This window comes from Gadus chalcogrammus, chromosome 7 (assembly GCF_026213295.1).
Source record: "Gadus chalcogrammus isolate NIFS_2021 chromosome 7, NIFS_Gcha_1.0, whole genome shotgun sequence".
In the NCBI taxonomy this organism is placed as follows: Eukaryota; Metazoa; Chordata; class Actinopteri; order Gadiformes; family Gadidae; genus Gadus; species Gadus chalcogrammus.
Window position 1 is genome coordinate 18,959,288 of NC_079418.1, and position 15,050 is coordinate 18,974,337.

At 48.1% G+C, this 15,050-nt stretch overlaps 2 protein-coding genes across 2 annotated transcripts in view; both read right to left on the minus strand.

The window, feature by feature from the left end:
• Positions 1-896: 896 nt before the first annotated feature.
• On the minus strand, positions 897-6,830 carry hspb1 (heat shock protein, alpha-crystallin-related, 1). The gene is made up of 3 exons (XM_056595130.1): positions 6,306-6,830; positions 3,352-3,415; positions 897-1,920 (listed from the first exon to the last, which is right to left on the minus strand). Exons 1-3 carry the CDS (start codon positions 6,751-6,753, stop codon positions 1,776-1,778), a joined length of 657 nt encoding a protein of 218 aa, XP_056451105.1. The 5' UTR covers positions 6,754-6,830; the 3' UTR covers positions 897-1,775.
• Positions 6,831-7,283: 453 nt separating this feature from the next.
• srrm3 (serine/arginine repetitive matrix 3) overlaps positions 7,284-15,050 on the minus strand; it is a 54,933-nt gene continuing 47,166 nt past the window's right edge. Inside the window, exons 11-14 of the mRNA XM_056595657.1 lie at positions 13,508-13,782; positions 12,774-13,019; positions 12,083-12,211; positions 7,284-9,957 (exon numbers count right to left, since the gene is read on the minus strand). Coding sequence (XP_056451632.1) covers positions 9,711-9,957; positions 12,083-12,211; positions 12,774-13,019; positions 13,508-13,782 — 897 coding nt within the window. The 3' untranslated portion in view covers positions 7,284-9,710. The remainder of the gene's footprint in view (positions 9,958-12,082; positions 12,212-12,773; positions 13,020-13,507; positions 13,783-15,050) is intronic.

Here is a 15,050-nt window from a genome sequence, read left to right on the forward strand (position 1 = left end):
GTTGTCCTATTATTGTGCTGTCTACTCATGTCAAAATAAATATCCCCGCTTTCTGCGTGTGTGCATATTCTTTATGCAAGGAAAGAATAAAGCAACTCCCCTGCCGTCCTCTTCCTCTTCGCCGGGAGAGAAGTCTTTCATGAGCGAGGCCTGAAGGAACAAGCTTGCAGCAGCATCTCATCATACACACAGGTGTGTGTGTGTGTGTGTGTGTGTGTGTGTGTGTGTGTGTGTGTGTGTGTGTGTGTGTGTGTGTGTGTGTGTGTGTGTGTGTGTGTGTGTGTGTGTGTGTGTGTGTGTGTGTGTGTCACTGAGCTGAGCCAAATGCCTGGCCAGGGGAGGAGAAACTTTTGCGGCGCAGCAAAGGTTTTGCGGCGCAGCAGAAGTTTTGCTGCGCCGCAAAACTTTTGCTGCGCCGCAAAACTTGATTTGCTGCGCCGCAAAACTTCGGCGACAACGCGTACGGGCAGCAAATGCATCTTTTGGTGTGAACGCAGGCTGGAGTATCTTCTTGGGATCTGCTGCTCATACTACAGCAACATCGCTTTTAAATCATGAGCTTAAGGGACCAATTAACTTCATGGGGAGGGGCTAGTAACCTTCACACAAAACATGATGTAAAACTGTTTGTTTTGGGAGTGTTTACATTGATGTGTTTCTGTGTTTGTCCCGTCCATTTAGGATGAAGTTGGACTTGATGTTGGGAAGGCACACATTATGCAGTGTAAAAAAAACGTATAGATAATTGAAAAGAGTATACATTAGATATTGGTTTTAAATGTAGGGAGTAAAAATAAAAAGTAATCAGAAATTACTCAAGTAAAGTAAAGATACTTGAAAACTGTATTTAAGTACAGTTACCGAGACGAAGTTCTCTAGTACTCAAACAGTTAAAATAAAATGATCAAAATCAAGGTCAAATTCCAGTCTTTTATTGAAACACTCGTTGAAATAAAGGTGCAACGCATGCCATTATAAGTTGAAACATTCAAACCTTTATGGATATCAGCCATATGAAACACATTTAGGACCACATAAATGCGAGGGGAGGGGCCCACACATGGATGGTCATCATCATCATCCTCATCCTCATCAGTGACAACAGCGACAACAAAAAATAACAAATCCGATGTTTGTTTTCAATGTTCTGCTTGCATAGGTCACAGAATCACAATCAATTGTTCAAGAGGCAACTCCAAATGAAGCCATTTTATTCACAGAAGGCTTCATAAAATAAATACCGTTGGGTCAACAATGCTGTTGGAGAGTGTATACCCTCTCAGGGGACATTGGTGTACCTATTTGCAAAGTCTGTTGTGGTTTGATTGTGGTTCTATCTTGCCTCTGGTGTCTTTCTGTGTGTCAGGAATGGCACCTTCAAAATCTCTCTCTCTCTCTCTCTCTCTCTCTCTCTCTCTCTCTCTCTCTCTCTCTCTCTCTCTCTCTCTCTCTCTCTCTCTCTCTCTCTCTCTCTCTCTCTCTCTCTCTCTCTCCATGTGAGACAGAGACATTTGTTTTGCCCAATTGTTTTATGATCCATTTTCAGAAAAGTACACACGTCTGTGTAGGAAAGTGACAACACATACTACGTGTATGGGTATGTTTGTGTGTGCGTGTGTCTGTGTTTCTGGCTGCATGCATGTCTGTGTATGTTTCAATACATGAGTTTAACTGTGTGTGTGTGTGTATGTGTGTTTGTGTGTGTGTGTGTGTGCATTTCAACCTACACACAAATCACGCAATTTGTATCTAACATGGACATCCCACCACTCCTCCTATTTCTTGGCCACTTCGTTCTTCACGGGGATGGTGATCTCAGAGGCCTGGATGGCCTGCATGGCCAGCGGGGCCTCCACCGTCAGCATGCCCTCTGGGGACAGGCTGGACTGCACCTTCTCTGCGCTGGCCGTGGGGGGCAGCCTGCAGGGAGGGGGGACAGCACGGGCAAGACGGCTTAGAGTGGCGGGGTGTTGTTTGTTTTTTATCCACAGTCCTCTTTTGATTGGTTCAGTCTGCAGTGACGCCATTGGCCGTTGGAATCCTTGACAGCCAACGATTCTGAACCTCCCTGATGGAGGAGCCTTTGTGTTAGGAGGGGGTGCAACGAGGCTAACTTAATGAAGTCATTGCAGAGAGAACATTCTCTCTTTATTCACTGAGAAGGAACGGGACAAGGACATGGCGCTAGTGGCCACTGGATGGCAGCAGTGTTTTGATACAGGGCAGGAGCCCCTGAATGACAGCAGTGTTTAAATACATTGTTGTGGCCTTTGGACAGCAGCAGATCTGTTTTAATACAGTGTTGTGGCCCCTGGAAAGCATCACTGTTTTAATACAGTGTTGTGAGCCCCGGGTGATGTAGTGTGTTAATACAGTGTTGTGGCCCCTGGACAGCAGCACTGTTTTAATGCAGTGTTGTGGGCCCCGAGCAATGTAGTGCGTTAATACAGTGTTGTGGCCCCTGGACAGCCGCAGTTGTTTTAATTCAGTGCAGTGGCCCCTGGGTGGCAGCAGAGCCACGTGGAACTGAACTGAGCGAGAAGGAGACAGGAGGTGAATGCTATCGGGAGAAAGGCTGCGGTTTAATTTTCCCAAGTGAAAGGGAGGAGAGCTATCAGTAAGAGCCAGCCCTCCCCAAAGCCGGAGCAGTCTGAAGCTCAGGACACACACAGCGGGCCCGATAACATACAGAGTGACCCACAGTGAACTCGATTTAGCTTGGAACAGCATCTCTACCTACGAGAAAAGTGCAGTCACACCATAAGTCACACAAACAAACGCATTGTTTGACTTATTACAGCATTCCTCTCAAAAACGGGAAACTATCTCAACCATTAAATTCCTTATAAATTAATAAAGAAAGCTGTTTTGTCTATCCTACTCTCTCTCGGGGTCCATCCAGTCTTTGTTATTTCATATTCCCCATGCTATGATCTTCCCATGTGAGTTAAATCCCCTTGGATCAGTCTCTTAACGGGCTGATCAGCCTATCACAGCACCGCAGTTAAATAGCGTTATTCAGAACATATGCCTACTTGTGCTATAGAAACCAGTGCTCAGAAACGTGTGGAATGAAAACGACATTGAAAGAAGGAAGTAGGATACAAGAGTTCATCCCTTGTTGTAACAATTGCAATGAATAATCTTTCCAAACTGAAAGTCTAAGTTCTTTTGCAATCGAAAAAAAAGTCATACAGCAACTCATCTACGTCCAAGAAGTTGCAAGGCCTTTACAAGGAAGAGAGGGGAAAAACACTGGTTTGGACGAGTGGAATCCACTGAAGTAGACCTTCATTGTGCAGTGGATTACATCTAATCATATTCGATTTGAAAAATAAAAGCACCACTCACGTGTATTTTCTTGTGAAACTTCTTGACACAAAGCCATGCTCGTCTTTTCTCTCCTGATGGTTACCTGGAAACACAAAAGCACAAGGTCAGTCCAGGGTGGTTTGCGCTCTTGCCTTAGACGTATGAGCAGAGAAGGAGTGATAATATATGGTAGGCAACATTGACGCAACTGTTACCTACCTCTTCAACGACCATTTTCTTATTTCTCTTGACTATTTCAAACACAGGGATGTTTGGTAGGCTGAAAGGCTTGTTACTCTATAGTTTTAGTACGATACTACTTCATTGTGACACTTCCGCTTCCTTCAATTGTTTATACCTCCGGGGGGCAACAACGGCATCTGTTGAACACCTCGGCCCTCCACAGGCGAATCATAATTTAGCATATTTGTTTATCTATGATTTTAGTATGCCCTCCATGAAAGAAATCAGAGCACAAAAATGATGGTGTAGGGAGGGTGAAGTACTTCATCTTTGAATATCTTCCACAGCGGGCTACGAGAGGTTCAATCTGTTCAAACGCTGACAAACCCATGAGAACAGCCCATCTCAAATCCCTCCAAGCGTTACGTCTCCTCCTCTCCCCGATACCTCCAACATTAAGCTCAAATTTCTAAACTCCATTTAAAGCTTTCACCATCTTAACCCAGCCATAGCCTGCGGCGATGCCAACATTTCTGAAGCAATTTCTAATCTAATTTCCAAAAACCCCCGGAAGAAAAGGATATCAACCGAGACATGACAAAACAATATGGATGGGTTTCAGCATTGCAAGGCGCTGTAAAAACATAAACAAACACTCTCATTGTCACACCTCATAAAATAGCATTTCATTATCGCCCTGGCAGAGAGTCTCCCCGTGTTGTGATAAAGCAGGATGGATAGAAGAAAATAAAACACAGAGAGAGTTACGGCTCAGTTGCAGCAGAGCGGTACGACTCGGGCCCTCCACTTCTCTGTTCTGCCAGGCTGCAACACTTGTTGTCGTGGATCAAACAGCTCGGCGTCCCTGGCACTGGCGAGCGTGTTTGTTTTGACGACGGCCTGATAAAGGCAGCTGCCCCCCGGGGGCTCGTCCTCCTTTTCAAGGGGGAGGACGGCCGATCACAGGGCTACTGATACCCTGTTGGATAAGTCGTTGTACTTGTAGAGTGGTGCCATTTCTCTTCAGCCCCCACTCTCTCTCCCTAGAGCTCTCTCTCTCTCATTCTCTCTCTCTCTCTCTCTCTCTCTCTCTTTCTTCTCTCTCTCTCTCTCTCATTCTCATTCTCTCGCTCTCTCTTTCCTCTCTCTCTCTCTCTCTCCCCCTCTCTCTATTTTTTCACTCTTTTTTTCTCTCTCTTTTTTCTCTCTCTCTTTTTTTCTTCAGCCCCCACTCTTTCTCTTCAGCCCCCACTCTCTCTCCCTAGAGCTCTCTCTCTCTCATTCTCTCTCTCTCTCTCTCTCTCTCTCTCTCTCTCTCTCTCTCTCTCTCTCTCTCTCTCCTACCGTATAGTAGCTAGAGGAACACAAAGTTGTACATAGAGCAATTTATTTTCTAACTCATCGTAGCGGATGACAGTTGGAAGAGCGTCCACCCGTCGAGACTAGAGATCGGAGCTTGCACTTAGCGGTGCACAGAGCTTTGTGAACTTCGTCTCGGTTTGTTTGCCTTTCTCGTAAAGTGTTAGACACAGGATCATCTGTTGATGTGAACATAGTTAAGTCCTTTGTTTGGAATTCATCAAGCGTTTAAGTAGCGGACAAGCAGTGTGTGAGTCAAAGCCAACGCTGTGACTCTAAATGAGAATATTCTGTCCGGTGACACCTCGTAACAAGGTGATGACAGGGGACAAGTGGCTCGCAGGATTTATTTGTCTAGGCGATGTCCAAAAAGATTATCACCTGTTCTATAAGTATAACCTGTTATATGATTGTGCGTGAGGGAGAAACAATACATCCAACGGGAACAGGGTTTTGCCTGCCCTTCCTGAGTCTGTTCCACTTCAGGCCCACATTTCTATCTGCGTGTGTAATGAAAAAGTGAGGAAACTGGAAGGGTGGGTGAGGCTATCTTTTGGGCGCAGATCCAACCACCCCCGCCCCTCCTAACCCCAACCTAACACCTCTCCACCCATCTGTAAGTCAGAGCATATTGTATTATGATGTTGTTTTATAAGACTGTCTGCAGAGAGCCTCTGCATAACTCTTTTTTATATGTCAACATCACCTTTTTTTAATTTAGTGATGTTGGCTGATAGGCTTGAGATCCTGGAATGAGACCAGTGGGCGGGAGGGATAGGGAGAGACAGGCGGGTGGAATGTGAAGGGAGACAAAGAGAGCAAGAGAACAGATGGAGAGAAAGAGAGACAGAGAGTGAGACTGAAAGACCTTTATGAGCCACTACTGAATGTTGACAGCTCAGATTTCTTCTAATTACCTTCATTGTAATTCTCATCATTAGTGTTTTAATCATTGTCATGATGTTTCTATTACTTTGGTTCTAACTTGAAATAGTTTGCATGGTTCACTGTGCCTGTCTTGAATGGACAGAGAAACAGAAAGACAGAGACAGAGAGGACAAACAGGGAGAAACCAAGGTTTAAAGAGAGAGACAGAGACAGAGAGGTAGAGACACAGAGAGACCCAGGTTTAAAGAGAGAGACAGAGAGGTAGAGACACAGAGAGAGACAGGTTTAAAGAGAGAGACAGACAGAGAGGTAGAGACACAGAGAGAGGCAGGTTTAAAGAGAGAGACAGAGACAGAGAGGTAGAGACACAGTGAGAGACAGGTTTAAAAAGAGAGACAGAGAGGTAGAGACACAGAGAGAGACCCAGGTTTGAAGAGAGCGACAGAGAGCGATCAAGGTTTAAAGAGACAGACAGAGACACACAGACGGACAGAGGCACACTGCAAAACCAAAAGAGCCACCCCAGACAGAGAGAGACGGAGGCCCGCGGGGAAGGCACTCACCGGAGATCTCCACCACGCCGTCCTTGGTCTTCACCACCAGCTCCTCGGGGGAGAAGTGATTGACGTCCAGGCACACCTTCCAGCTGTCCGCCGTCTGCTTGATCTCCGACATGCCCGTGCTCATCTGCCGCGACATGGCCCTCGCCTGCTGCTGGGCCATGACGGCGCCGGGGTTCACCATGGGCGTCATCATGTGGGGGGCCGCCTGGTGGGGCATCATGGCCTGGGCCGCCATCATGGAGCCCATGTCGGCGCTCATCATGGGGCTCATGAACTGCGGCCTCATGTAGCCGGGCCAGTGGCTGGTGGCGGGGAAGGCGGGCATCTCCTCGCACAGGGCGGGCATGCCGAAGGCCTGGTCGAAGATGCGGCTGCCCTGGTGGTACTCGCGGAAGGGGTCCCAGCTGGGGGTCCGCAGCAGGGTGAATGGAATGCGTCTCTCAGACATGGCTGCTGCTGGTGGTTTTGAGGGTGAAGGGTTCAGAGTGTTTCCTCAGTAGTGTTGTGAAGCGCTGCTCTGTGTGTACGGCGCTTTTAAAAGGCTGTGAGGCCCAACCCCTCTCCCGGGATCAACTCTGAAGCCACCTACCCCCCCTCCCCCCCCTCAGTACCCTCCCTCCCCGTTCTGGATATATTTGGAAGTCAGTAGAAGGTCTATTTGAGGCAGGCGGAGCAGCAGAATGGAATCCAGAGCACTGGCTCTCTGTTACGTTTTGTTAACCCCCCCGCCCGGCTGGTGTCAGTAACACCGCCGCTGCCTCCCCCGTTTTCCTGGACGTCACGGAGAGCTGGAAGAGTGTCAGGGGAGTTCTAGTAAGCATGACGGCTCCGTGGATGTACTGCTCTTACATCGAAGCCAGCCAGCTCAGAGTGACATCATGTCTCCCTTCAGTCACATGAACCCAACAGTAGGCTAACTAGCTAGGAGGCTAGCTAGTTAGACAGACTGTTATTGTACTGGAATTTAAATGCATTTAAAAATAAATCTTTATTAGCGCTTTGAATGAAAATGATACTAATGAAATAATTCCACCAAATACACAAATTGTACAGTCTGTTTGAGTTTATTGTCAGTTATAATAACTTGTACACTACAAATGATGACTCTTGTAGAATCAAAAGGCTTATCAATATATTTGAACAGGTTTGCTGGATATCATAGCTGGGCTAACTGGCTACATGGCCGATGGGACACTGGGGGTGACAGAAACAATGGTGTGATGAAGACTTGAGAGGAAGACATGGGGGGTTCCTTGACATTGTCACCGGCGTCCTATCCAGTGGAGCATCACCGAACACTAGATCTGAAGCAGGAGATTGAGACCAGCTAGGCTAACTGCTGGATCTCCGTGCTAGCTGAAGGACATCTAGGGTAGCTCAGGACTGCTTGGCTAGCTTAGGAGTGCTTGGCTAGTTCAGGAGTGCTAGGCTAGCCCAGGAATACTAGGCTACTTCAGGAGTGCTAGGCTAGCCCAGGACTGCAAGGCTAGAGCTTGACTCCTAGGGTATCGTGCTGGACTGCTTGGCTATAGGGCAGGGTCGCTATGCTAGTGCAGGCTAACAACCAAGGGTCCTCAGACAGATGAATGGAGCCTAAAGAGGCATAGAACAGAGGAGGGGAAAAATATAGGTCTTCTAAATTCATCACATAGTAATTTCTGTTCCGTTTCATTCTTTTTTTTAAAGAACAGGAGATCCGATTTAAATGTCTGACCCTTTACTTAGTGATACAGGAAGAGTCAGGACAGGAAAGTTTGCAAGAGAACAAACATTTTCCACTTTCAAACAAAGACAATGGCACACTTCTACTGGATTGGGCCACAGCATCCTCATCAACCTACACCGTAGCCCCCATAGACACAAGCAACAACCCTGTTCACTAATCTCTTGCAATAAGTAGCATAAATGTTGCTCATAATTTAAAAACAGCATCAGGGTGAAATTAACACGTGTACACTTTGAAATTTTCAAAATGGTCTGCAGCATCTGCCCAGGGTGTATGGTCTGAATGGCGCAACACACACTGCTGGGCAAATTAATAAATAGTCAAATAAATAAATTAACCAATAAATAATACATAAGGAATAAATAGTTCATAAATAAATCGGTGGTTAAAATAGACCCACATGAGTGCATGGATACTTTTTGCAGACAGTTTTACTTTTCTTTTTAACTGTACAGTATCATAAAGCTGCCTTTATAGTAGGCGACATACTCAGAGTACTCTTACATGTTAACATCCCAGGTCAATGCAGAGGAGGCACTCATCAAACACACACACACACACACACACACACACACACACACACACACACACACACACACACACACACACACACACACACACACACACACACACACATACACACACACACACACATTCGTCAAACGTCATAAATAACACCCACACACCCACACAGTCATAAATAAAGTCAAAATCAGCGGAAAAGTGAACAGGGAAGGGTGTTCAAATGACGGTAATACGCTTTCCTTCACTTCCCTATGTGTGCAAGTCGTTGACATACTGTACAGGTCATTCGAAGGTGACCAGGTGCACCCTGGGAACTGTAGTCGCGGGACAGGGAGGATGGAATGGAGGACGGTGGGTTAGGGTGGGCGTGTGTCCAGGCATTCTCCTACGAGCAGCCTCTCAGTCTCTCTGCTGATGCATCATGCTATGTGGCAGTCTCGTAGGCCTCCTCAAATTACATAGAGTATACAGTGCATAGGTTACCAAGCCAGAGCTTATAGGATTTAAGGATATTTACATATGGACTAATATGATACAACTGTTCTTTTTTTTTAACTTCTGTTGTCTCTTCTTCGCTGTTTGTTTCCCTTGTTTTTTGATCTCTGTGCTTTGATTAGAAAAGATCTGAAGTTCGTATCGATGTCGGTTTATGTTACTGGCCATTTGTAGCTCATCTTGTCGTCTCTTTCTTGACTTCTGTTTGTGTGTGTATGTGTTTTTTAATAAATACCTTTTTTTGGTTGGTTTTCGGCTTGTGGAAGAATACAGAGAAAGTGCAAACACACTTTGAGATTTGTTCTTTAGGCTCGAGCGATGATTTCAACCAAATCAACCCAAAAAATAAATTATGTGGATGAGGGTCCACTGCAGGTGTGGATAACATTACCGGGGATATTTTGGAGTGATGGGTTTGTTTCGAAGGCTGGGCCGCTGAACTGTGAGCTCTGCAGTCGGTGGAGGAAGCTGTGGTTTAGCAGATCAGAGTCCAAGAAGAAGCTTACACCCCCCAACCACCGACTGGCCAGTATGGGACTCCAAACCCTTTCAAACTACCAACGCATGACGATCCGACCCGAACCCGGGGTTAAAACCATGATTTCCTTTCTTCTCCCCATCGTCGTCATCATCAATCTCACTTCCTGGGCGTCGCCCTCTCAGAAGCCCGGGCTGTCGTAGCTACTGCGGCTGTCGTAGCTGCGGTTGCTATGGGAACGCCTCCGGCTCCGACTGCGGCTGCGGCTGCGGCTGCTGTAGCTGCCGTAGCTGCGGCTCCGGCTGCGGCTCCGGCTGCGACTCCGGCTGCGAGACGGCGTGCTGGCCGCGCTGGACGACGACGAAGAGGAGGACGAGGAAGAGGACGAGGGGCTGGGCCGGTAGTACGGGATGGGCCTCTTGCGGGCGCTGGGGGGGGGAACGGAGAGACGGGTTAGGGTCCCGGACGGTCCATGAGCGCCCAGCCGCACAAAGCTAAGTGTCGGACAGACGGACGGACGGGATGTAAGGGCACGGCCACACTGAACGCGTAACGCACGTTAGAGGCGTAGAAAATCTGCATTTTTGCATAGGGAACCATTGGTTTAGGCGCATGGATGCGTTACACGCGCTAAAGCAGCGCCTTAGGCGTGTTAGACACGTTTTACTAACCTAAATAACACGCCCAATGCACCTACGCGCCCAACGCACTTACGCGTGGAGTTCAAAAAATTTGACTTTCGCTCCTACGCGTGACGCTTAGCCGCGATAGCCAATCAGCGTTGAGCCTTACCCGACGTCACTGGCAGAGAGACGGAGGACAGGCGCTCCGCCTCTCTGGATTATGGGCGTAACGCGTTCAGTGCGGCCGTACCTTTAGCGTCCAGTCATACCCCAACATCAAACCTCTTTAGTGCTTTGGCGCCATGCTAACATACCATCATAGCATGATCACAGCACATTGCAGCTCAGAGAATACATATGTGCGAGAACGGTTGGAGCAAAAACCACACAAACACTGTTAGGGGGTGGTTAAGTTTAAAAGCCGTTTTAGTTTTTTTTAGAGCTGTAGAGAGTCAAGTGTTATGTCAGTCAAAGGCTTTTGTGAGTAGATGGGCGCAGCTGCTGAAAGAGAGCAGTGGTGGGGGTTAATCACAGAACGGAGAGTGCTAGTGTTCATCCACACTTTCGCTCGCAAATGCACACACACATACACACACACACACACACAGAAACACACACACACACACACACACAAACACACACACACACAAACACACACACAACATAAACACACTAACAGACACAAACAGACAGACACCGACAGACACTCAGACATGCACAAACACACACACACACACACACACACACACACACACACAAACAGACACACACTCACACACACACACACACACAAACGCATAGTTATTCCAAACGCAAGGCGCCGGTTACAGTGTGAAGAGGTGGATGAGCGATAGTCTCCGGGAAAGCGTGACCTGTAGGTTAAGAGGTGTTAGCTCCCAGAAGAAAACTGTGTTTTTAAGACGCCGGATCCCAGAAAATCAACCTCGAAACACTATCAAGGGGACCTGGTCATGTTGTTTGTGGATTGGGTTTAACTACCATTTCGCTGGTTGGCAGACGCTTTTATACAAAGCCACTTCCAGTGATTCTGGTCAGGCAGGGGTTAGGCCTCCTACATTGGGTCACATTGGTCTCTACTCCGTATTTCTCAGGTGATGGAGAGCTCAAGAAATGTTTCTATATCCCTACCTAAAGGACCCTTGATAGTGCCGTGAGTACAGGACGAGCCAAGTGGTTAGTGCAATCGCAGTGTTGACCTGAGGGTTGATTCATGTGCATTTAAGAAAGAGACGAAGGTGGACGAGAGGAGAGCTAGGGAGAGGGGGAAAGATAGAGAGAGAGAGAGTGATGGACGGGAGGTTAGGTTGCTTTACTCAAGAGAGGTCTTCAGGTTCGCTGCTAAGGCAAGCCGCCGCAGACAGACCAGGAGGGTCTCTCTGCACGGCAACAGTTACCAGGGTAACGAGCGTGCAGCGGAGATCAGCAGCGTTCAGTTGTCTTGGCGTCGGGAGATGCCTTTTGCGCTGGAGTGAGAGAGTGACGATGGCACACAGAAATCACCTTGATCCACAGTCACCATCATCTACATTTGTCAAAAGGAGGTCAAACATTACCCAATGCTGTTGGTGTTGTTGTTGTTGCGCATAACAGAGAAGGAAACCAAACTTTAATTAAATACAAGGTCACATTGATGAATGCATTGCATCAGTGTGTGGGTGTTGGAGTCTACTGACATGTGTTGCGGCGTCCAGGGCAAAGGCAATCAATACCCAGCTTACAACACAACACAAGATAGTTCCTCAGGTTGAATTGTATATGTAGTCAAACAAGGACAGGCAGAGTAGAGAGAACTCAAACTCTGTCTCGGCCTCACAACCGCGTGTGTTCTGCGAGGGGAAGAGTGATCCCTTTCCTTCCCTGGGCCAGCTGAACGGGAGAAGAGGTGCGGAGGGGCGTGCGTGGTGCGTACCTGGTTATCCTGCGGGCCTCCATGAAGCTGGGGGAGTCTCTCCTCCTCTTCCTGATGGGCGAGTAGCTCCGGGAACGCCGCCGGGCGCCGCGGCCTTCCCCCTCCGAGTGGTTGGCACTGTCCCGATCCCTGCCGACACGCAGACCACCAGAACACCGTCAGAACCCCATCACATCAGGCCCAGAACCCCATCACATCAGGCCCAGAACACCATCACATCAGGCCCAGAACACCATCCCACAAGAGAGAGAGAGAGAGAGAGAGAGAGAGAGAGAGAGAGAGAGAGAGAGGGGGAGAGAGAGAGAGGGGGGGGAGAGAGAGAGAGAGAGGGGGGAGGGGAGACAGAGAGAAAGAGAGAGACAGAGAGAGAGAGAGAGAGAGAGAGAGAGAGAGAGAGGGGGGAGAGAGAGAGAGAGAGAGAGAGAGAGAGAGAGAGAGAGAGAGAGAGAGAGAGAGAGAGAGAGAGAGAGAGAGAGAGAGAGAGAGAGAGAGAGAGAGAGAGAGAGAGAGAGAGAGAGAGAGAGAGAGAGAGAGTGAGAGAGACAGACAGAGACAGAGAGAGAGAGAGAGAGAGAGAGAGTGACAGACAGAGAGAGAGTGACAGACAGAGACAGAGACAGAGAGACTGAGGGAGATAGAAAGAGCGGCAGTCTTACAGATAGATCAAAGGTGGCAGTGGGGGGGGTCTGACCTGGAGTTGTTCTGTCGGCTGTGGGGAGACTTGGCCTTGCTGGCCCCCCGGTCCCTGGAGGGGGACCCCGACGACGAGCGGCCGCTGCTCCAGGAGCTGCTGCGCTGCCGGGGCTGCTGCCCGCCCCGGGACCCCGCCCTCTTCCTGGCCGAGTGGCGGCCCGGCGACGGCGACTGGCTCCGCCGGTGGGCCTGGCCCCGCCCCGAGCGGTGGCGGCGCCGCTTGGACGAGTGGACGCCTTTGGACCTGGAGGACCAGAGGAGACGCTTAGAGCCAATGGAACCCTTGAGCCTGGGCGGGGCGTGGCTCCTGTTGTCAGGGTTACCAGGGGGCTGTTGTCACTGTTCCCTTTAGTCATTTTTTCGTGTTAAATTTGAACATTAAACAAGAAACAAGAAAGGGGGCAAGGAAATGAAAAGACACACATTTGAAAGTAGGCATAAGAATAGAATTAAGAGGAGACATCTGTCAATTTTGAGCCGTTGTTTTGCCTACAGGATGCCTACAGGTAGGCATCGGACTGGCACGTATCAGTGGACTTAATGCCAGGGGGGCAGTCAGTCTTCCGGTGGCTAAAACTGCCACCCGAAGTGTGAGGACTTCAGGAGCACCTAGAACAAATGGAGCCAGAAGCAAAACAGGAAGAAGCTAAACGGGGGTGCTCCCAGCTTCCCCTGAACGCAGCTGAAACGCCACGGATCAACGCAGGCCCGGTGCTCCTCCCTCCGGCTTACTTCTTCTGCCGGTGCGAGGAGCGCCTCCCTCGGTGGGCGTGGTTATGCTGGGAGTGGGCGGAGTCACTGCTGCCGTCTCTGGCCCTCTGGCTCCCCCTCCTGGACAGGGAGCCGCCCGCGACCGCGTGCCTGCCCTCCCCGCCGGGCCCGGCCTTGCCCAGCTGGCCGGGCTGCAGCGCCGCCTGGCTCCTGTTGGGGGCGGTGTGGAGCCTGGATCCCCTCAGGAGAGAGGTCTGGTGAGCGTTAGCCGAGGCAGGAGCCAGCATGTGGAGCTTCTGCAATGGGAACCACAACCAACAAACAGAAATAAAAGGGAGAAACAAAGGGGGAGAAAGAAAAGGGGGGAGGAAAGGGCATTAGAGTGTTTCCCACGTGAGGCGAGTTAAGAGCTACGATGTACTTTTGGCAAAAAAGAAGGTAAACATCTAAAAGAAAAAAGATCTAGATTTTTCTCCATGTAGCTTATGGATAGTCCTCTATGGTGCAGCGCATGCAATACTGGGCATGCAAAAGAATAATGACAGAAGAAATGATAATCCCAAAAAGAACCAAAAGGAGAAAACAAAGAAAAACTATAGAGGAGAAAGAGAGGGAGAATCTGTAAACCAAATGGAGTAAAACAAGAGTAGAGACAGGGAGTAGAGACAGTGATTAGAGAGCTACAGAGGTGGAAGAGGAGGAGAAAAAGAGGACTTTTTCTGTGATTATTTATTCTTTTTTTTTAAGTAATGGTTTCAAAACAAATATGAAACGAAAACAGAAAAGAGTAGACAACTCGACGAAACATCACAGAAATGGAAGGAACAAAATAAAGATTCACAATTATTGAATCAACCCAATCAGAGAAAAACCAAATCATCGGCTACTCAAATTTTCACTTTGTGGATTTTTACACAATTCCTGTAGACAATTGCTGAGATGTGAACAGCCACCCATTTTCTTTAGTTTTTCTTTTTTTTTTTCAAATGGATACTCTTGTTTATTTCCCTTCTGGTTAACATCCACTTACCAATAAAGTGGTATTCCCTCCTTTAGTAGGTAAGGTATGAAGAAAAGGGAAAAGTGGGGCAACATAAGTGCATCATTAGATTCACAAAATGCAAGAGAAAAAGACACAAACCCCGCCCTGCCAGTGAGTCATGAGACAATGCATGATAATCAACGGAAAATAACGGAAAAAAAGCAAAAAAGGTAGAAAATGACCCCACAATGTGCAGTGTTCCTCAGAGGTCCTACTCCTGTGCTCTACCACAGGGACTGCTGTGTCAGGATAGTGCCCTGCACATAAGTCATGTCTAGGGTCAGCTCATGTATTTGTAGTGCGTTTGAGATGGAGATACATATTTTGCAGCTGTGTATGTACAGTTTGTACTCTCCACATAATAATTATGATCTTTCAGAGGTCGTTTTCTTTTATGAATGACTCTCTCTTCAAGTTCCACTGACAAACTGGCGAAAGACACATAGAAATGTCACTTTTTAAAACTAAAGGTCAGAGAGAAGAGAATTGTGGTTTTTAATGTGAGTCCTAATTTTTCATTAG